This window comes from Myotis brandtii, unplaced genomic scaffold (genome assembly GCF_000412655.1).
Source record: "Myotis brandtii unplaced genomic scaffold, ASM41265v1 scaffold167, whole genome shotgun sequence".
NCBI classification, from domain to species: Eukaryota; Metazoa; Chordata; class Mammalia; order Chiroptera; family Vespertilionidae; genus Myotis; species Myotis brandtii.
The window spans coordinates 417,079-439,040 of NW_005356128.1; the positions used below are offsets into that span (position 1 = coordinate 417,079).

Sequence of the window (21,962 nt, forward strand, 5' to 3'; positions counted from 1 at the left end):
CTTTATAGATCACTAATGTCTTTCCTGTTAAAACCATACTTAGAGAACATTATTTATGTATCATTCATTTTAATTGATCTCAGAGAGAAGAAGGGAGAGAGAGAAACATTGTTCTGTTGTTCCTGCACTCACTGGACTGGGTACTGAATCTGCAACCTGTGTATGTGCCCTGACTGGCAATTGATCCACCACTTTCTGGTGTATGGGATGATGCTATGCTGGTACCCTGACCCCAAATTCCAGCCTCCAGAACTGTGAGAAAAATACATCTCTGTTGTTTAAGCCACACAAATTTATGATATTTTGTTACATCTGTCTGAGCTGACTAATCTATCTATACTAATAAAAGGGTAGTATGCTAATTAGACCAGGTCAACCAGACATCTTTCAGTCGTCCTTCTGGACAAAGCCACGGTGGCGGGGGCCGAGGTAGAGGCAGTTAGGGTCGATCAGGCCAGCAGGGGAGCAGTTAGGGGTGATCAGGCCATTAGGGGAGAGCAGTTAGGGCAATCAGGCAGGCAGGCAGGTGAGCAGTTAGGAGCCAGCAGTCCCAGATTGCGAGAGGGATGTCCGACTGCTGGTTTACAGGGATCGGGCCTAAACCGGCAGTCGGACATCACCCCAGGGGTCCTGGATTGGAGAGGGTGCAGGCCAATCTGAGGGAACCCCCCTCCCCCATGCATGAATTTCGTGCACTGGGCCACTAGTAATCACTTAATTTGAAAGCCAAAGACAAAGAATTTTGCAAGCAGCAAGAGAGAAATGATTTGTCATATAAAATTATCAGAAGGTTTTTCTTCAAACTTAGGAGGCCAAAAAACAATGGCAGATATATTCAGAGTGCTCAGAGGGGTTGGGGGGAAACACATGTCAACCAAGAATTCTATATCTGGCAAAACTGTCCTTTAAGAGTGGAAAAAAATTATGACATTTCCAGACAGGCAAATGCTGAGAGAGTTCATTGCCACAAGGCCTGCCATGCAATAACTATTCAAGAGAGTCCTGTAGGATACAATGAAAGGATGGTAGACAGCAACTCAAGCTAAATGAAGAAATAAACATCTCAATAAAGGGAAATACACAGGCAATTCAAAGATAGTATTGTATTAAAGATTTGTAACTCCACTTTTTGTTTTCTATATGATTTAAAAGACTGATATATAATTTTAAAAATATTAGTCTGAAAGCTAGTATTGTAACTGGTTTGTAATTTCATATTTTGTCTTCTACAGAATTTAACAGATTAATGCATTTAAAAGTATTAGTTCATATTTGTGGACACACAGTGTAAAAAGATGTAATTTTGTGACATCAACAACCAACAATGGCAGGGACATAGCTATAAAGGAGCAGAGTTTTTGTATGTTATCGAAGTTAACATACCATTAAAACATTTATAAATTCTAATTAGAGTGTTATGACTTTACGATGTTAATGAAATCCCCATAATAACCACAAATAGCTAAAGGATATAGATAAAAGGAAATGAGAAAAGAATTTAAGTGTTTCACTTAGTACAAAAAATCAACTTAGAAGACAGTAATGCAAGAAGTTAGGGACAGGCCCTGACCGGTTTGGCTCAGTGGATAGAGCGTCGGCCTGCGGACTCAAGGGTCCCAAGTTCGATTCCGGTCAAGGGCATGTACCTTAGTTGCGGGCACATCCCCAGTGGGGAGTGTGCAGAAGGCAGCTGATCGATGTTTCTCTCTCATTGATGTTTCTAACTCTCTATCCCTCTCCCTTCCTCTCTGTAAAATATCAATAAAAATATATTTTAAAAAAGGAAGTTAGGGACAGAAAAGACTATGAAGTATACAGAAGATAAATAGTAAATGACAAAGTAAGGCTCTCCTTATCAGTACTTATTTTAAATGTAAATGGATTAAACTCTCTTATAAAAAGACAGGTTTCTATACAGCAAGAAGATACAACAATTAAAACATTTATATGCCTTTAATAGACCAGAAAAATATGTGAAGCAAGAATTGACAAAATTGAAAAGAAACTAGATCTAAAATAAGAGTTAGAGACCTCAGTACCCCTTTTGCAATAAAAGACACAACAACTAGTCAGAGGATACTTAAGTAAATAGAGGAATTAATACAATAAACCAATAAGATTGAACAGAAATGCACAGAACATTATATCCAACAACAGCATACATATTCTTTTCAAGTGCACATGGGTCATTTATCAGGATAGACTATATGTTAAGCCACATGTTATCTCTTCTGGCCACAACGGGGTGAAGTTTGAATCTATAACAAGGAAAACTAGAAAATCCGCAAATTTGTATAAATTTAACAACATTTTTTAAACAACCAACCAGTCAGTGGAGACATCACAACAAAAATTAGAAACTACTTAGAGATGAATGAAAATGAAAACAACAACCCAAAACTTATGGAATGCAGTGAAAGCAGTGTCAAGGAAAAATGTATAGCTATAAATGCTTACATTAAAAAACAAGAAAAGCTCAGATCGAAAACCTAACTTTATAATTTAACTAGAAGGAGAACACACTAAACCCAAATCTAGCAGAAGGAAGGAAATAAAGATTAGAGCAGAGATTGATGAATAGAAAAACAATGCAGAAAATTAATAAAGTTAAACTGTGGTTCTTTGAAAATGTCAATGAAATTGACAAACCTTTAGCTATATGGAGTAAGAATAAAAAGAAGACTCAAGTTACTAAAGTCAGAAAAGAAAGTGTGGACATTACTACCAATCTGTGGAAATAAAAAGGATTTTAAGAGGGTATTATTGAACAACTGTATACCAACAAATTGAATAATCTAGATAAAATTGACAAATTTCAAGAAATACAAAAGCTACCAAAAACAAATCATGAAAAATTAGAAGATTTGAATTGACTTATAACTAGTCGAGAGATTAAATCAGTTAATAAAAAATCTCTTTAAACTAAAAGTTCCAGACCTCATGGCTTCACTGGTGAATTCTATCAAACATTTGAAGAAAAACTAGTATTAGTTCTTAAACCTTTTCAAAAAATTAAATAGGCAACACTTCCTAACTCATTCTATGAGGCCAGCATTTCTCTGATACCAAAGCCTGAAAAAGACACTTTAAGAAATGGAAACTACAGATCAGTATTCTTTATGAATATTGATGCAAAAATCATCAGCAAAATATTAGCAAACCAAGTTAAGAAGCATATTAAAAGATTATAGATCATGACCTAGTGGGATTTATTCAGTGGAATGCTAGGATAGTTCAGCATATGAAAGTTAATGTAATTATCACTTTAACAGAACAAAAAAAAGAACCACATGATCATCTCAGTTGATGCAGAATAAGCATTTGACAAAATTCAACACCCTTTCATAATAATAATAAAAAACTCAACAAACTAACAACAGAAGGAAATTATCTCAACATAATAAATACCATATATGAAAAACCCACAGCTAACCTTATACCTAATTATATAAGATTGAATACTTTTGCTTTAAGTTTGGGAATAAGGCCAGGATGCTTACTTTCATCACTTCTGTTTAACAGTACTGGAAGTTCTAGCCAGAGCAATTAGTTAAGAAAGAGAAATAGCCCAAGTGTCCATAAGTAGATGAGTGCTTAAAATAGCTATTCAGGGAATACTGTACAGCAGTAAAAAAAGAAGGATTCTTACCCTTTAAGATAGCATGGAGGGACCTGGAGAGTATTATGCTAAGTGAAATAAGCCAGTCAGAGAAAGACAAGTATAACATGATCCCACTCATGTGTGGAATCTAATGAACAAAATAGATACAGAGACATAGAAGCATGGAACAGACCGTGGAATCTCAGAGGGAAGGCAGGGGAGGCTGGGGTGGGTGGGAAGAGATGAACCAAATAACTTATATGCATATATGGATAATCCATGAACACAGACAGTAGGGTGGTGAAGGCCTGGGGTAGGGGGTGGAGGCAGGTTAGAAGAGGTCAATGGGAGAAAAAAGGGGGCAGAAGGGACTGATAGTTATTTTTTTGTGCTTTCACTAAATGTACATGCACCAGGGAGCCAGGCAGTGATTTAGGAGTGTAGGGGGCCGATCAGGGGCGGTGCCGGTTTGGGGGAGGGCCGCGGGAGGTTGGCCAGCCAGCCCCGCCCCCTGGTTGAACCCCCGGTTGAACTCCCAGTTGAACTCCTGGTCAAGGGGATAATTTGCATATTAGCTTTTTATTATATAGGATGGGTATAGAGTTTCAGTTTATAAGATGAAAAGCTATGGAGATAGATAGTGGTAATGGTTGCACATTATGAATATATTTGGTACCATTAAACTGTACACTTAAAAATGGTTAAGGTGATTAAATACATTTCCTATAATCCAATTCACAAGGGACTCAGTAAATACTAGTTACATGAATAACTGGTTCACTTCATTTTCTATTAGTCTGTGATCTATCATTATCTTGCCATTAACTTTCAATCTCAGTTACCCTTGTTAGTTTATCACACTTACTTTGCAAAACTACCCTTTATTAATTTAACTTTTCAATTTCTTCTTTGTGTACTGTGACTGCTGAGCACTGTTAAAGAAAATCATATAACCACACAAACTGAAGTCACTAAAATTCAGTCTCTAGCATTAGTGAAGTGTTAAGGACATGTAAGTCCAGCAGTCTTACATGTCATTAGGTATCCACTCATATTTACTTCCTTTCACCCATTTCCTCAAATCTACCATACTACCTCCTATGGAAACCACCAATATCATCAAAACTTGTATCTCATTGTTTTTTTTTTTTTCATTTGGGTTTCGGTGCTTCTAGTGAGAATGAATGTTTTTAAATCGTTTATTAACTTTATGAATTGCTTGTTCCATGTTCTTTGCCATTTTTTTTCTACTAAGTTAAATATCTTCTTGTTATTTTCTGTTATTCTTTATACATTAAGAATATTAACTGTCATATATATTACATGTATTTTATCATTTGCCTCTAAATTTACCAGTTGTATTATCTGACATGTCACTTTTAAATTTTACATAGTAAAATGTAATGTGCTTTTTATTTATTTTCTTTTTATTGTTTCTCCCTTGGGAGCATGCCATACTTGAAAACTTCCTGACAATAAGAAAATATATTTAGAATTTAATATCTGCTAAAGTTAGCACCTATCAGTGGGAAAATGTTAAATTATTTAATAAATTCATTTAAATTATGTTCTTTGATCTTTCTATGGTTTCACTTTTATATCAAATTTACTAGAAGCCCAAAATTTTGTGCACAAAAATTTGTGCACTCAAGTGGGAGAGGGGAGGTCCCTCAGCACAGCCTGTGCCCTCTCGCAGTCTGGAACCCTTTGGAGGATGTCCATCTGCTGGCCTATGTGCTTTCACTCCCTCAAACATGAAGTTGAGATTGGAGTATGATAATGTTTATAGCTTTTATGTTGCTTATATCTACAACCATTTCAGGTTTCTTCCAATAATTATTAAATTTTAATGTTCCATATTTTATATTACTTATATCTTACTCTGTAAGCTGGCAGTCAGACATCCCTCTGGCAGCCCAGGAGTCCTTGGGGGATGTCCACTTGCCAGTGGGGAGTGAGCCTAAGTTGCAGTCGGACATCCTTAGCGCTGCTGAAGAGGCGGAAGAGGCTTCTGCCACCATCGCTGCTCTGGCAACCGTCAACCTGGCTTGTGGCTGAGTGAAGTTCCCCCTGTGGGAGCACACTGACCACCAGGGGGCAGCTCCTGCATTGAGCGTCTGCCCCCTGGTGGTCAGTGTGTGTCATAGCGACCGGTCATTCCCAGTCGTTCTGCTGTTAGGGTCAATTTGCATATTACCCTTTTATTATATAGGATAACCTGCCTGATGTATATTTTTGTCCATGCTGGGAAGGGAGGATCTTATTTATTTTTCCCAAATGGTTATCTATTTATTTTATTTTATATAAGAAAATCACCAGGTCCTTATATATTTTATTTCTCTTGTACAGTTTAAAATGAAAGTTGCAAGAAAATTGGAAAATGTAATGAATAAAAACAGGCAAGTTTTCAAGATGGCATCTTCCAGTTAACACCTAAAATAAAATAGGGTTATAACAGGGAAAGGAAGTAATTGCAATTTGAACATATGAAGTACCAATTATTACTATATCCTATGTGAGTTTATAGCAGTGAATGGGTTATGACTATTTTTATTGTTTACTATTGTCATTATTATCAACTAGAGGCCTGGTGCATGAAATTTGTGCACGGGTGGGGGATGTCCCTCAGCCCTGCCTACACCCTCTCCAATCTGGAACCCTTTGGGGGCTGTCCAACTTCCGGCAGTCGGACATCCCTCTTACAATCCGGGACTGCTGACTCCTAACTGCTCACCTGCCTGCCTGCCTGATTGCCCCCTAACCGATCCCCTGCTGGCCTGATTGACGCCTAACTGCTCCCCCTCAACTGCCCTCTCCTGCAGGCCTGGTTGCCCCCAACTGCCCTCCCCTGCCAGCCTGGTCACTCCCAATGCCCTCCCCTGCCGGCCTGATCGCCCACAATTGCCCTCCCCTGCTGGCCTGTTCGCCCACAATTGCCCTCCCCTGCTGGCCTGTTCGCCCCCAAATGCCCTTCTCTGCTGGCCTGATCGCCTATACCTGCCCTCCCTTGCCAGCCATCTTGTGGTGGCCATCTTGTGGCAGCCATCTTGTGACGACGTGGGGTGGCCATCTTGTGATGGCGCCGCGCGATGCCACCTAGGCTTTTATTATACAGGGTAATTGTGCCCTGAAATGTTTTCCTCAGATGTGAATTGGACCATTCAGGTATTTTTTTTAAACATGAAATTGAGATTGGAGTATGATACTGTTTATAGCTTTTATGTTGCTTATATCTACAACCATTTCAGGTTTCTTCCAATAATTATTAAATTTTAATGTTCCATATTTTATATTACTTACATCTTACTCTGCATATTATAAACCATTCAATTCTAAAAACATTCTAGCCTTTTAAAGAAAATAACATTTGTTCCAGGTTTGTTTTCATTATTGGCAAAGCTCGCAAATGGAGATTTCTGTTAATATAATTTTAAGTGGATAGGAATATTGCTAATTACAATAGCTTTTAATTTTTCCTCACCTGAGGATATTTTTTTCTAGTGATTTTTAAACAGAGAGGAAGGCAGGGAGGAAGCGGAGGGAGGAAGAGAGAGAGACAGAGACAGAGAGACAGACACAGACTGACCTTGACATGAGAGAGATACATCGATAGGATGCCTCCCGCTGGAGATTGAACCTGCACCCAAAATCAAACCTGAGGGCCTTTGGTCCACAGGCTAATGCTCTATCCACTCTAACCAGCCAGGTCAAGAACAATAGCTTTTAAAATAAAGGTATAGCGAAAGGAGAATTCTTTTCATATAATTCCTTCTGTGCTTTTAAAAAGACCTATTTGGGACCTAATTCTTTATCATTAAAAAAAAAAATTCAAGAACATCAATTTGTTGAAAGATGTGCCTTTTCCCTAACAAAGCATTTTTAAGCCCTTGAGTATTAAAGTATATGTACTTCCTTCCTGGCTCTCCTAAAACATTCTACAAGTGTTTCATAACTGCAAATCTGGCCAAGTCTAAGGAAAATATGTATCTATACTGCAAAAGACAACACCATATCAATATAAGCTAGACAACATTTTCTACACTTCTTTTTACTATAGTAATAGTATAATTCTAATTTAAAAGGATACAGTATGTCTTAAATGAAATCTATATCAAATTAACAGTAGTTAGGATTAATTTGCCCAGACCTCTGGAATAAAAACCCAAATGGTCCTTTAAACAAATTGTTATTTAAATTCTAGGATATAGTTACTGTTTAGAATTTCTTTTTACTGTTTAAAGTATTGTACATGGGCCAGCAGCTTGGGAGCTTATTAGACATGCAAAAATCTCAAGTTTCAGCCCTAAAGCAGAATATGAATTTAACAAGATTCCTTGGCTATTTATATGCAAGTTAGGGTTTGAGAAGTGCTATTCTAACTTTGAGTTAAACATTATGCCTCACAGATTATTCTTCCAGGAAAACAAACAAAAACATTGTGTGCTTGGCATGTGTGGCCAGCTTCAGGTTAACCTCTAGCTAAGATTTCTGAGAGTTAAAGGAAAATCATGACAAAAGTAGAGGTAAAGGTCAAACAAAGAAAGAAGGAGCTATTTATTTGTAGGGCAAAAGTTTAGATTTTCTTTAACATTATTTCCCACCAGTGTGTAAAATTTTTATCATTAGCTGGAGTCCTGGCCCAAGTAACAGTGATAATATTAATACCTCTTTCTCCCTCACGTCACTCTGAGGATGCATCTGCCACTCATTTGCTGGTGCTGACTGGTTTTCAAGGAAGTAGAGTGTAAAGAACGTGGTATTTGCTGCACACCTTAAAACTGCTTAGAATTTCTGTATTGTGATTATTGTCATACATGAAGTTCATAGAATTTGTTTGTTTTTAACAGTTGCTATAACTTCCTATAGTTCTCTAAATCACAAAGTCCACTTAATTCTAGTGTTTGATCTCCACAGCGCTATATGTAGATACACAAGGTCATTATGAAGTAAGCACAGGAATGGGAGGGATATCAAAGAAATAGACTTGTGTTGTATAAAGATTAACCATTAGAAATTAATTTCACTTAATTAAATGAAATTACATTGAAGTGATGGAAGGATAGCAATATATATGTATTGTTTCCTTTTTATTGAATTTATTGAGGTGACACTGGTTAACAAAAGTAGAAAGGTTTCAGGTGCACAATTCCACAACACATCATCTGTACACAGTATTATGTGTTCACCACCACAAGTCAAATTTTTCCCATCACCATTTATCCCCCCTATAACCTCCTCTACCTACCCCCACCCTGGCAATCACCACACTATTGCCCATGTCCATGAGTTTTTTCTCTTTTTCTCCTCTTTCTGTTATTTCTGCAAAAGAATTATAAAGTCATAGATCTTGTTTATCTAATAACTGCAATACTTTTCACTTTGTTTAAAAGTATGATTCTGGGAGGCCAGGGGTAGGTCAATGGGGGGAAAAGGAGACATATGTACTACTATTTGTAATACTTTAAACAATAAAAATTGTTTTTAACTGAAAAAAAAGTTGCTATTAAGAAACAGGAAATGGAAAACTTATCAGAGCACAGTTTAAAGTGTTAATTAGAAAAAATAAAACTTAACACTCTACTGAAAAAAAAAAGTATGATTCTGACCTGTTGCTGATCTGAGGGATGTGTGTATAGCATCTTATAGAATGGCAGTTGTTGAATGAAGTGAGTTCAAGTAGTACCCATTTGTATTATTTACCACTAGGGGCCCAGTGCATGAATTCGTGCACCTTGAAAGGAACTGTGGGCCACTAGGCTGTGGTGGGCACAGGGGCGGGTCTCGGCCCATCCTCCACGTCCCCGCCCGGCCCCTCCTGCTGTAGCCCCCCAGTCCCCTGTCTGCCGGCAGCCCTGCTCCCACCGCCGCTCCCATGCACTGACGGCGCTGGCCCCGCTCGCACCCGCTGACGGTGCAGAGTGATTGGGGCTGGCTCCAGCAGTGGGTGCTAGCAGTGGCTGCTGCCCCGATCGCCCCTCAGGAGCAGGGGGAGGTGGAGAAGCCCTCAGGGGCCATCAAGATCGGCACTGGGCACCATCAGCGGGTGTGAGGGGGTATGAGCAGGCCAGTGCCGGCAGCAAGTGCAAATCACCCCTCAGGAGCAGGGGGAGGTGAAGAAGCCCTCAGGGGTGATCGGGGCTGGCAGCTGCCACTCGAACCCGCTGATGGTGCCGAGCGATTGGGACCGGTGCCAAGTGCCGGCAGCGGTTGCGAATGGAGGCTCCAGTGCTGGCTGCAGGTGTGAGTGGGGCCAGTGCCTGCAGTGGGTGCAAGCAGCAGCTCTGGTGCTGGCAACAGGTGTGAGCAGGGCTGGCGCCGGCATCATGTGCGAGTGTTGGGCGGGACAGCAGCATGGGAGCAAAGAATTTCCAGTAACCACGAGAGGCTCACCTCTATGACAGTGACTGGTGCCCCACCTTGATCTGGCGCCCCCACTCACCTGCTCCACCATCCCGCCATGGCTGATGCCCGCCATGTTCTGTGCTTTGCTGCCTGCTGCCAACGCCTGCCATGTTCTGCGTGCACCCCCTGGTGGTTAGCACACATCATAGCAACCGGTTATTTAGTTGTTCTGCCATTCGGTCTATTTGCATATTAGGGTTTTATATATAGAGATTAGGTCTAATTATGACAGGGTATGACTTTTGCTTAAATTTGCACAGCTTTTAAAGACCTTAATTCAAGGGGATGAAAAGAAGATTTTCAGCTTTCCTGCATCTGTGCGTAAGATTTCTATCATTGGTCTTGTTTTCAATGGCAATTTAAAAACTTTTAAATAATTTTTGAAAGATATTCTCTAAGTTCTTTTGTTTCTAAAAGCCACTATGTTGTCATTTATAATTAAAAAGAGAGAATTACACATTAAACATCTAGGATCTTAATGATGCAGTATTTGTAGTTATACTAAAGGTCTACACCAAACCTACCTTTCCTGGAGGATTTAGTAAATTCTTGGTTATTATTTTTTCTATTTATGAAAGGTATTTTGAAACTGAGACACACACATTTCTCTGATGTATGTGGCCCCCTATTCTAAATTAAAGCTGTTAGACTACTGGTGAATCTTATGATTTGTAGAGATTTCACCGAATAATTTTTATATGAGTAACTTCTGTTCATTTTACATTACTTAGGAATATATATGAATTAATATGTTATAACTGCATATTTTAATTAAATTTATAAACTTATGAATATACTTATTTTATTAAATAAATGTTTAATTTTATTTTAAAACTTATGAAAACACAAAGAAGAGACTAACAATCACCCATACCTTGTCATTCGGAATTAACTGTTACTAACAGGTTGGCATGTTTTATTCAATTCTGGGAACAGGGATCACAATTTTTGTAAAATTGATATGCATTTACTCATATTCACACCATGCAGAAAGGCACAAAGGTGAAAGTTTCTAAAATCTTTCAACTTGGAAATAACAGTTAACCATCAGTTTAACAACATTCTAGTAGATACTCTTTAAAAATGGATGAATGGCCCTGGCTGGTGTGGCTCAGTTGGTTAAGAGTCTCCCATACACCAGAAGTTCCCCATTTTGATTCCCAGTCAGGACATATGCCCGGGTTGCAGGCTGGATCCCAGTGCTGGGGAGTGCTGGAAGCAACCAATTGATGTTTCTCTTTCACATTGTTGTTTCTCCCTCTCTCTTCCTCTTTCTGTAAGACCAATAAAAATATTTTTTTTTAAAGCCCAAATGGGGAAAAAATATCCTTGGGTGAGAATTTAAAAAAGGGGGGGAGGGGTAAATGGATAAAATTACTTTTATAAAGATGACTTTATATTCTGAAATTTTTCTTAGGTCAAATTTATTTGCATTTAATAGAAAAGGGGAAATAAAACTAAAGGAGGTATGAAATTTGAAATAAATATTTCCTTTATGGGAGATATTTTTCCTTCAGTTTTTTCAGTTTTGGCTTTATGTATTTTGGGGCTCAATTATTAGGTAGACATCTATCTATATAAAACCCTAATATGCAAATCAACCAAATGGCAGAATGACCAGCGGAACAACCGGTTTCTATGACATGCACTGACCACCAGGGGGCAGACGCTCAGCGCAGGAGCCTCCCCCAGCCCTCAGGCCCCTACTGGTGGCGGTGGTGGGTGGCGGGGCTGGCGAGCAGGCAGTGACAGGCCAGCCAAGGCAGGCGCGAGCGGGGGGCCCCGATTACCCCACAGATCAGCCCTGATCGCCAGCCAGGCCTAGGGACCCTACCCATGTACGAATTTCGTGTACCGGGCCTCTAGTATTTTTATAATTGTCATATCTTTATGATAATAAACATTATAAAAATGTCCTTTTGTTTCTAGTAGTAGTTTTTGTCTTTTGTCTGAAATTACTATAGCCACTTTGGCTCTTTTGATTATTGTCTGCAAAGTATATATTTTTTTCCATATTTTTACTTTTAAGCTTTTTGTGTCCTTAAATCTAAAGTGTGTTTCTTGAAGACAGCATATAGTTGGGTCAATGTTGTTTTTTAATCCATCTGCCAGTGTCTGCTTTTTGGTTGGTATGTTTAATCCTTTAACATTTAATGTAATTTCTGATAAAGTAGCATTTATATATGCCATTTTGTTACTTGTTCTTGTATTTCTTAATTTTTTTTGTTCCTCAGTCCCACCATTACTGCCTTCTTTTGTGTTTAGTAAATATTTTCTAGTATGCTACTTTAATTCCCTTATTGTTTATTTAAATATGTGTGTGTGAATAGTTTGTTATTTTCTTAGTGGTGGCCTGTGAACTACAATTAAATATCTTAATTTATAACTCTTTAATTTTGATTAATACCAAGTTATTTTCAATAATATACAAAAGTTTTACTCCTATATAGACCTATTATCCTCTTCCTTCATGGTATTATTGTTTTGAATTATGTCTTTTTACATTGTGCGTTCACCAACATAGATTTATAATTATTGCCTCATGCAATTGTCTTTTAATTAAGATAGGAGAAAAAATGGGAGTTTCAAACAGAAAGTACATTAGTATTGTCTTCTATATTTACTTATGTCAGAATCTTTAATGGTGTTCTTTATTTCTTCATGAGAATTTGAGTTACTGTTTAGTGTCCCTTCATTTTAGCCTGAAGCATTGATTCCCTTTAACGTCTTGTAGAGCAGGCTTACTAATGAAGAATTTTTGTGTTTTTTGGGAATTCCTCTTTCATTCTTAAAGAATAATTTTGCTGAATGTTAAATTTTTGGTTGACAGTCTGTTTCTTTCGACTCTTGCATGTTTCATCCACTATCTTCAGGTCTTCATGTTTTCTGATGAGGAATCAGTTGTTAATCTTATTGAGAATCCTTTGTTCATAATGAGTTATTTCTCTTAATGCTTTTATATTCTCTCTTTGTCTTTTGACAGTTTGATTATGATGTATCTCAGAGCAGATCATTTTAAGTTTATTGTACTTGGAGTTCATGAATTTGGATGTTTAGATAGATTTTTAAAAATCAAATTTGTGAAGTCTTCTGCCATTATTTTTCAAATATTCTTTTGGCATCCCTTCCTTCTTCTGAGATCACCCATTTTACTTATGTTGTTAATGGTGTACCAGCGGTCTCTGAGGTGCAGTTAATTTTTTTTGTTGATGTTCTTTTTTCTTTGTGTTTCTCAGACTGGATAATTTTAATTGACCTATCTTTGAGTTCACTGATTATTTTTTTCTGCCTGCTCAAATCTGCTTTTGGTTCCCTGTAGTGAATTTTTAAAAATTCAGTTATTGTGCTTTATCATCTCTATTTCTCTATTGATATTTTTTATTTGGTGAGACATTGTAAACCTCATACTTAGGTTTATTAACATGGCTTCCTTTAGTTCTTTGAATATATTTAAAATAATTGGTTTAAAGTTTTTGGCTTCCAGCATTTAAACTTTCTCAGGGAAATTTCCTATTGACATTTTTTTTTCTGTGCATGGACCATAATTTTTTGTTTATTTGCATGTCTGATAATTTTTTGTTTTAGTTGTTTTTATGAAGGAGAGAGTATTTTTAGAGATCATACTTTATCATTTCTGCTGATATCACTTATGTATTAGCTTTTATACATAAAATATTCTTAATATAAATCAGATATTTTAAAATTCTTATGCCTTTCTGTCTGCCTGACACAAGACTGTATAGTCTGCCCAGCTGGTGTGGCTCAGTGGATGAGTGTTGGTCCATGAATCAGGAGGTCTTGTTCGATTCCTTGTCAGGGCACATTGCCTGGGTTGCAGGCTCAATCCCCAATAGAGGGTGTGCAGGAGGCAGCGCTCAATGAATCTCTCCCATCATTGATGCTTCTATCTCTCTCTCCCTCTTCCTTCCTCTCTCTGAAATAAAAAAAAACATATATTTTTAAAAAAATACAAGTATGCTACATGGACTTCTAAGTATGGGATTTTGTTTCACTTACAAATCTATGTTAATATTATAAGTACTATGGAAAATGTTTGCTTTTTAAAATTCATAGGCACCTCTTTTTGGCTATCATGATCCCAGCAAGTAGGGATAATGAAGTTGGCATACCTTTCAGTTAGTAAATGTCAAATACTCTATTCAGTAGTTTAGATGCAACAATCCCATTTAATCCTTACAGAATCCCTCTGAAACTCCGAGAAGTTAAATAATTTTTACTAGGACACACTACTAGTAAGTGGTAGATCCAAAATGTAAAATTAATCTCCTTAACTCCAGAGCTTAAGATTTTAGTGGCTGTGTTACACTTTTTCTGTGAAGTGTATATGTAGCCTTATGGACAAGTCTCCTGACAATTGCCTGGGGCACTTGTTGAAAGATGAGTTCCTAGACCCCAAACCTATACATATTGAACCAAAATCTTTGAGATTTGGTGTCTCTGGATTGCTTTTTTTTTGTAACTTTGGCTAAAAGAAACAAAACAGTAGGCCACTTCAAATTTGTATGAAAATATTATTCTACAATTCAAAGAACACTAAATTTTCTCACAATTTTTTGAATTTTAGACGTACAAATTCTTTACTTCTAACTGTGATATATTAATTCTGAGATAATTAACAAAACTTTTTGTTTCACTTTCTGTGTTGATTGGGATAATATAAGCTATTGAAAAATTAATTGATTTTCTAATGTGCCAGCCAATGCTTTATAACTTTTGCATGTATTCTTTTACTGTGAACTGTCATTTATTTATACATTAAAATTTAGTTGAAAAATTAAAGCAGTGGATAAACCACACCTTATTTTAGGTTGAACTCCCACCACCTGATCTTGGACCAAGTTCTGCATTAAATCAGACACTCATGTTGTTGCGTGAAGTTTTGGCATCTCACGATTCTTCAGTTGTACCATTAGATGCCCGTCAAGCTGATTTTGTGCAGGTATGTTGTAAATTTGTTTTTAATTATTGCTTATTACTCTTCTATTATAAATTCTGTTGAAATTCTGGTATTTTATGATCCATATATTTTGACAAACTTTTTCATTGATTTTTCTTTCAAATATTAAATTAATCCTCTTTAATTTAAAAAATATTCATTCCGTTATGCTCATTTAAAAAAGTATTCTGATTATTATGCCATTTAATCTTTTCTTATGTGATTCTGTAAGTTGGCACCCTTCAAATTAGTTTGGCTTTCATTCTGAAGTGCCATTAACCCAGGCATGTATCACTGATTGGGAATTAAATAATACATTTTATTTTATATTTCATTTATAGGTTTTATCGTGTATCTTGGATCCTCTCCTTCAGATGTGTACTGTGTCAGCCAGCAATTTAGGCACAGCTGACATGGCAACTTTCATGGTCAATTCACTATATATGATGAAGACAACATTAGCTCTATTTGAATTTACTGACCGACGTCTGGAAATGCTACAGTTTCAGGTTAATTTTGCCATAAAATGACTTCACCGTAATGGAATCATTTTTCCATACATGATCTCAGTTACTAGCTTTATGCCCTAATTCCTATAAACTCTTCGTTATAGTCTGATGGAAGGCTGCTCACACACACACACACACACACACACACACACACACACATTCAGTCTTTTAGTTTTGTTTTGGAGAAGTCAGAATATGTAATGGGTAAGATAGTATATTCAAACCACAGTATGTGGTGGTAGAATGAAGCTTTTCTGATTAATTTGAACATTCTATATGCAGATTTCAGTTTCTGAACTGTAAGTAATAATATGCTATGGTGTGGCTAGTGCAGAAGATGTTATAGATGACAATTATATTTTTATCTGTGTGTAAACCAATGTTAGGCAAAACATTACAATTTTTTATACCACTCACTCTCTTCCTTAAACCAAATGGTATCTCTCAGGATTTTATAAAATGGCTAAAACGAAGCCTTGTAGAAAATTTACCAGATACTTGAATTCTGATTTTGAAATAGTGATTTTTGGTAGATATAATTTTTTAAAACTCTGAATGTTGTGTTACCACAAGTACATAAACAGTTTGGCAGTGGCTATAGTAAACATTCATTTGTAAAGTTTTGGGGTTTTCTGAGGAATGAGTGTGCTCCATCTAAATTTGTGATATTTTCTATTTAAAAAGAAATATAATGAAGTGTGATTAATTTTCCTTTCTTGCATAATGTTTTTATATAGAATTAGTAAATTTCTTTTTAAAATATTAGTTTTTACTGTATCACTAATTCAATTTCAAATTCTTTCATTTGTCTAAATCTTTTTCTAGGTATTTAAGTATATCAGGTATTCATCAATATGTTTTATCACCAATTACCTGCATTTCTTAAATATTCATAGACTTTTTTTTTTTTGCTTTTCAAGAGAGCAGGCCCCACTATGTAAGTGCTTAAGTGTGCACTTGCATTCTTCTCGTTGATAGGCTGTTGACTGGTCCCAGTGGCATGGACCAGCCCATAGTGTGCGAACGGATTATACAAGGATGTGGATACTGGAAGACATGGTTTTTTAGGCCCCGCAAAGTAGCAGTTTACCTTGTTGAGTAAAAGATCCTTGATTTTCAGACCTTTTCTATTAATTCTATTAATTTTCTTCTACTCTGACTCAGCTTCACTTAGTCTTTCAAGTAAAAAGTCCAGGCTAGTCTTTTTCTCTTTTGTTTGTGGCAATCTGTTTTATCCATCTGGAAACTTGTGAGGATGTTCCTTTGAGTTCATATATTTCCTCAGAATATTTTTTGGTATATCTCTTTTTCCCTTATTTTTATTTTGGACTTTTCAGAGCCATTTGAGTTTGAAGATTTAACCCTTTCTTTTTCTAAATAAAGTTTGTATTATCTTTAATTAATTATTACTTGTCCATCTGTTACTTTTTATATTCTGAAGCTCCAGTACTTATTTGACTTTATCTCTTGAGTCTGTCTTCTAATTTCTTTTTAAATCTCTTCACTGTAATCTATTTCTTTGATGTTTATTCCGTGTTACTTTTCTCCCATTTTTCTTTCAGATAATGATTTGGTTCTTATCAGTAACTCTTTAATTAAATGTTTACATTTGCACATTTCATTTTTCTTTGATTCTCAGTAAGTCTAGTAAATAAGGACTCATTTTACTTACTTGGGCATTCACTTAAAAAAAATAAAAGTACTCTGTGTCTTTCAGTAATGTTACCTCAAGAGGAGATACCTGCCCTAACTGGTTTGGCTCAGTGGATAGAGCGTCGGCCTGCGGACTGAAAGGTCCCAGGTTCGATTCCAGTCAAGGGCACATGCCGGGGTTGTAGGCTTGATCCCCAGTAGGGGGCCTCCAGGAGGCAGCTGATCAATGATTCTCTCTCATCATTGATGTTTCTCTCTCCCTCTCCCTTCCTCTCTGAAATCAATAAAAATATATTAAAAAAAAGAAGATATACCTGTTCTGATTATTCAGATGTGTTTCCTCTTAGAAGCTATTCACCTCTTTTAAATTAGTTGTAAGTTTTTTTAGGGGGAGAGGTTCAGCTATTGGAGTTACTTAGTCAGTGGCAAGCATTACGATGATAATAGCAGTTAGTAGTGTACTGTGTTACTGGCAAACTGGTATAACTGAGGGAACTTCCTGGTGAGGAATAGAAGGAAGACCTCCAGACTCTCAGGCCTGTACTGGTAAAATTAAGGGAACAGCAGATTTCTTCCCACTAGGAAATACTTCAACCCAATAGGTAGTTCCCTTCTGTGGCTTCTGCCTCTGGCTTCCCAAAGACAGCACAAAGCAGATAGCACATACAAGTCATTTCTGCTACCTGGGTCTTAGGGAGCTCTTGAACCTGAAATCTTTAAACAGCCTTCCTTAACTCTCCCCTTGTTGTCACAGACCTGCTTTCTCCTCAAGAGAACTTACTGCCTCAGCCCTAATGGGATTTACTTCAGGCTTTTCCAGATGGCGTATTTGAGTGTTGGAGTCAATCCAGCAAGTTAGGAGGGTGAGGGAGTGAGGAGGTTAGGAACATCAGGTCCTTATTTTCCCAGAATTCTTACTAAGTATTTTATTTTACACTGCCATTTGTTAGTGTTTTTGTTTGTGTTTTACTTATTACAGCTTTTTTTAAAATGTATTTTTATTGATCTCAGAGAGGAAGGGAGAGGAAGAGAGAGATAGAAACATAATTGATGAGAAAAAATCATTGAGTGGCTGTCTCCTGCATACCCACTACTGGGGATCAAGCCTGCAATCTGGGCAACCAGGTTTGACCAGAATCGAATCTGGGACCCTTCAGTCCGCAGGCTGACGCTCTAGCCACTGAGCCAAACCGGCTAGGGCTTATTACCAGCTTTTAAAAGAGCTGAGAAGCAACTCAAAATTTTGAACTAGTGGCTAGTCTTGGAATCCTCTTTGATTATCATCTTTATCATCTGCCTTTCTCTCCTTTTTGTAGAAGCACTTCCTCTTTAGGGGAAGGAAGTGCCTTTGTTACAGAAGCAGTCCCTGTGCCCTACAGTCTGGTATCATAGCCACTTTAAGAAACAGCCCCTTGGTGAAGAACTAAGACTGCAGGATAGTCTACTTCTACTCTCATCAGTCTTATAAGTCTTTTTTTAAAAAGATATATTTTATTTATTTTTTACAGAGAGGAAGGGAGAGGGATAGAGAGTTAGAAACATCGATGAGAGAGAAACATTGATTCAGTTGCCTCCTGCACACTCCCTACTGGGGATGTGTCTGCAACCAAGGTACATGCCCTTGACCGGAATTGAACCTGGGACCCTTTAGTCCGCAGGCCGACACTCTATCCACTGAGCCAAACCAGTTAGGGCAATCTTTTAAAATATTTTTTTATTGTGTTTTATTTTAGATTGAAGCACATTTGGACACACTTATAAATGAGCAAGCTTCTTATGTTTTAACTAGATCAGGATTGAGTTACATCTATAACACCATACAGCAACATAAACCTGAACAGGTAAGCATGTGGATGTACCTAATTAGAGAAATACCTCAGGTTAGAGTATGGGTTCTAGAGCTAGACTTTGGCTTGAATCTTGGCTATGCCACTGTTTTCACTAAGAAAATGACGTATCTCCATTTCTTCTTTTGTAGATCGGAGGTAATAATATGTGCTTCAAGGGGTTGGTCTCAGATTAAATGAGATAATACATGTATAGTTCTATGAATTATCTTTTTATTACAGACAGTTTGGGTTAAAAGTAATGAAAATATTCAAAAATTAGTATAAAACATATAAAGAATATTCTGGAAAATATTATCTATATTTTTAACTATATATTAACTATATCATTATCAGTTGATTGAACTCATGCATTACTATATGAATAGCAGTCATCCCTTCTTTAATTTAGCAAATCATGGTATATTACTTTGGAAAGGTAAATACTTCTGGGGCCAGCATATGCTCTTATTAAGTTATAGAATTCCAATAGAAATAGATAATGGAGTGGTAGAAACCCTTGAAAATTAGGTAAGCATCCTTCTTTAAAAAGCAAAAAACTCTTTTAAATTATGTCAACATGAAAACTATTTTACAATGGGGGGATAAGTACACATATGTAATACCTTAATCAATAAAGAAAAAAAAAGAATATTTTATATCCCAGGAATTCTTAAATGAAGCTGTCAAAAATCATGTTATAAATTTTTTCTTTTGATAAAGCAGTAAGCAAATTTCTTCCAGAAGGAACCAATGCTGTTGTGTTTTTATACTATATAAAATTGTCAAAGTTTAACGCTTAAAGCCTCTATGTCTCATTGCCATTCTCTAACTGATTGCATTTTTTTTGCTTATCTGAGATATCCTGATTTTTCCGTTGTTAATAAACATGTGCTTTTTACTATCTCCAACGAATATTATTGAGTGCCTTTCTGCTACTTATATAAAAATGAACATATCATGATCCCTGTTATAATTAAGGTTGAAGAGATGATACTTGAGTTCTTTGGAAATAAGCTAAATTTCCAAATGTGGGCAGTTCACTAATGGAATATCTATACTAACAAAAGGGTAATATGCTAATTAGACCGGGTCGACCGGCCATCTTCTGGTCATCCTGCCTTCCTTTTGGAAAAAGCTACAGTGGCGGGGGCTGAGGCAGAGGCAGTTAGGGGCGATCAGGCCGGTAGGGGAGGGCCGTTAGGGGCAATCAGGCCGGCTGGGGAGGGCAGTTAGGGGTGATCAGGCATGCAGGCAGAGGGGTTAGGGGCGATCAGGCAGGCAGGTGAGCAGTTAGGAGCCAGCAGTCCCAGATTGTGAGAAGGATGTCTGAGGGGTCCCGGATTGAAGAGGGTACAGGCCGGGCTGAGGGACCCCCCCCCCGTCCTGTGCATGAATTTTGTGCACTGGGCCTCTAGTCTGTATTATAAAAAGCCAGCAACTGGAACTCCGTAATACCAGAAACAACCAGTCGCTATGACGCCCACTGCAGCCAGTGAACCAGTCCAATTCAGGGGTGGGGCCAGCTGGCCAGTCCCCACCGCGGCCCTTCCCCCTGGCCGGCCCCATCCCAGTAGGAGGCGGGGCCAGCCGGCCAACCTCCTACAGCCCCTCTCCACTGCCAGCCCCACCCCTGATGGGTCCCCACCACCCCGATCAGCCTGCAGCCCCTCCCCCCGGCCAGCTCCACCCCCAATTGGCACCACCCACACCAATCGGGGGTGGGGCTGGCCAGCCAACCTCCCACTGCAGAGCCCCTGGCTGCTGACCCCTGATCGGCCCCCCCACCCCAATCGGGGGTGGAGCCCACCAGCCAATCACCCTCGGCCCCTCTCCCCAGCCAGGCTGGCCCTGATAGGGCCCTGATCGGGGTGGCTGGCCGGCTAACCTCCTGCCATCTCCTCCTCCCAACAGGCCCGGCCCCAATCCACCTGATTGGGGCTGGGCTGGCTGGACCCCACCCATGCACGAATTCATGCCCTGGGCCTCTAGTATTTTATAAATGAACTGAAAAGCATAGCATGTTTTTTGTATTTTGTTTCCTTTTCTTTTTTGTTTGTTTATTTATTTATTTATTTATTTTAGGGTTCTTTAGCTAATTTTCCCAACCTAGATTCTGTGGCACTGAAGGCTGCAATGGTAAGTCCATAATAAAGCATTTCAATATAGGTTTCCTTACGGAACATTATTCTTTTTAAAAATTTATTATAATTTTCTATTACAGTTTACATTCATTGTTATTTTGTATTAGTTTCAGGTGTACTGTATAGTGATTAGACAATCATATACTTTACAAAGTGATCCACCTGCTATTTTAAGTACCTGCTTGCATGATAGTTATTACAATATGCTGTACTTTACATCCCCATGACTGTTTTGTAACTAACAGTTTGTACTTCTTTATTCCTTCACCTTCTTCAACCAGCCCTTCAGTTCCCCTCCCCTCTGGCAACCATCAGTCCATTTTCTGTGTCTATGAGTCCATTCCTGTTTTGTTTGTTCATTTATTTTGTTCTTTAGATTTCATGTATGAGTGAAATCATATAGTATTTTTTGTTTTCTGTCTGACTTATTTCACTTAGCATAATATCCTTGAAATTCACCCATTTTGCAAATGGTAAGATTTCATTCTTTTTTATGGCCAAGTAATATACCATTGTATATATCTACCACAACTGTTTTATCCATTCATCTTTTGATGGGCACTTGGGTTGCTTCTGTAGCTTGGCTATTATAAATAACTAGAGGCCTGGTGCACAAAAATTTGGGCACTCGGGGGGCGGGGGGAGGGAGGTCCCCCAGCCCGGCCTGTGCCCTCTCGCAGTCTGGGACCCCTCGGGAGATAACGACCTGCTGGCTTAGGCCTGCTCCCGGGTGGCAGAGGGCAGGCCCAATCCCTAAGTGCAGCCCCTGGTCAGGCTCAGAGCAGGGCCGATTGGGGAGTTGGGGCGCCGCCCCGTCATGCACAGAGCAGGGCGGATAAGGAGGTTGTGATGCCACCCTCAGTCACGCTC

The 21,962-nt window shown here is 38.2% G+C and overlaps 1 protein-coding gene across 1 annotated transcript in view; it reads left to right on the forward strand.

Moving 5' to 3' along the window:
- COG6 (component of oligomeric golgi complex 6) overlaps window positions 1–21,962 on the forward strand; it is a 127,054-nt gene that overhangs the window by 86,721 nt on the left and 18,371 nt on the right. The window contains exons 16-19 of the mRNA XM_014536851.1: window positions 14,832–14,963; window positions 15,302–15,469; window positions 18,856–18,963; window positions 21,034–21,087. Coding sequence (XP_014392337.1) covers window positions 14,832–14,963; window positions 15,302–15,469; window positions 18,856–18,963; window positions 21,034–21,087 — 462 coding nt within the window. The remainder of the gene's footprint in view (window positions 1–14,831; window positions 14,964–15,301; window positions 15,470–18,855; window positions 18,964–21,033; window positions 21,088–21,962) is intronic.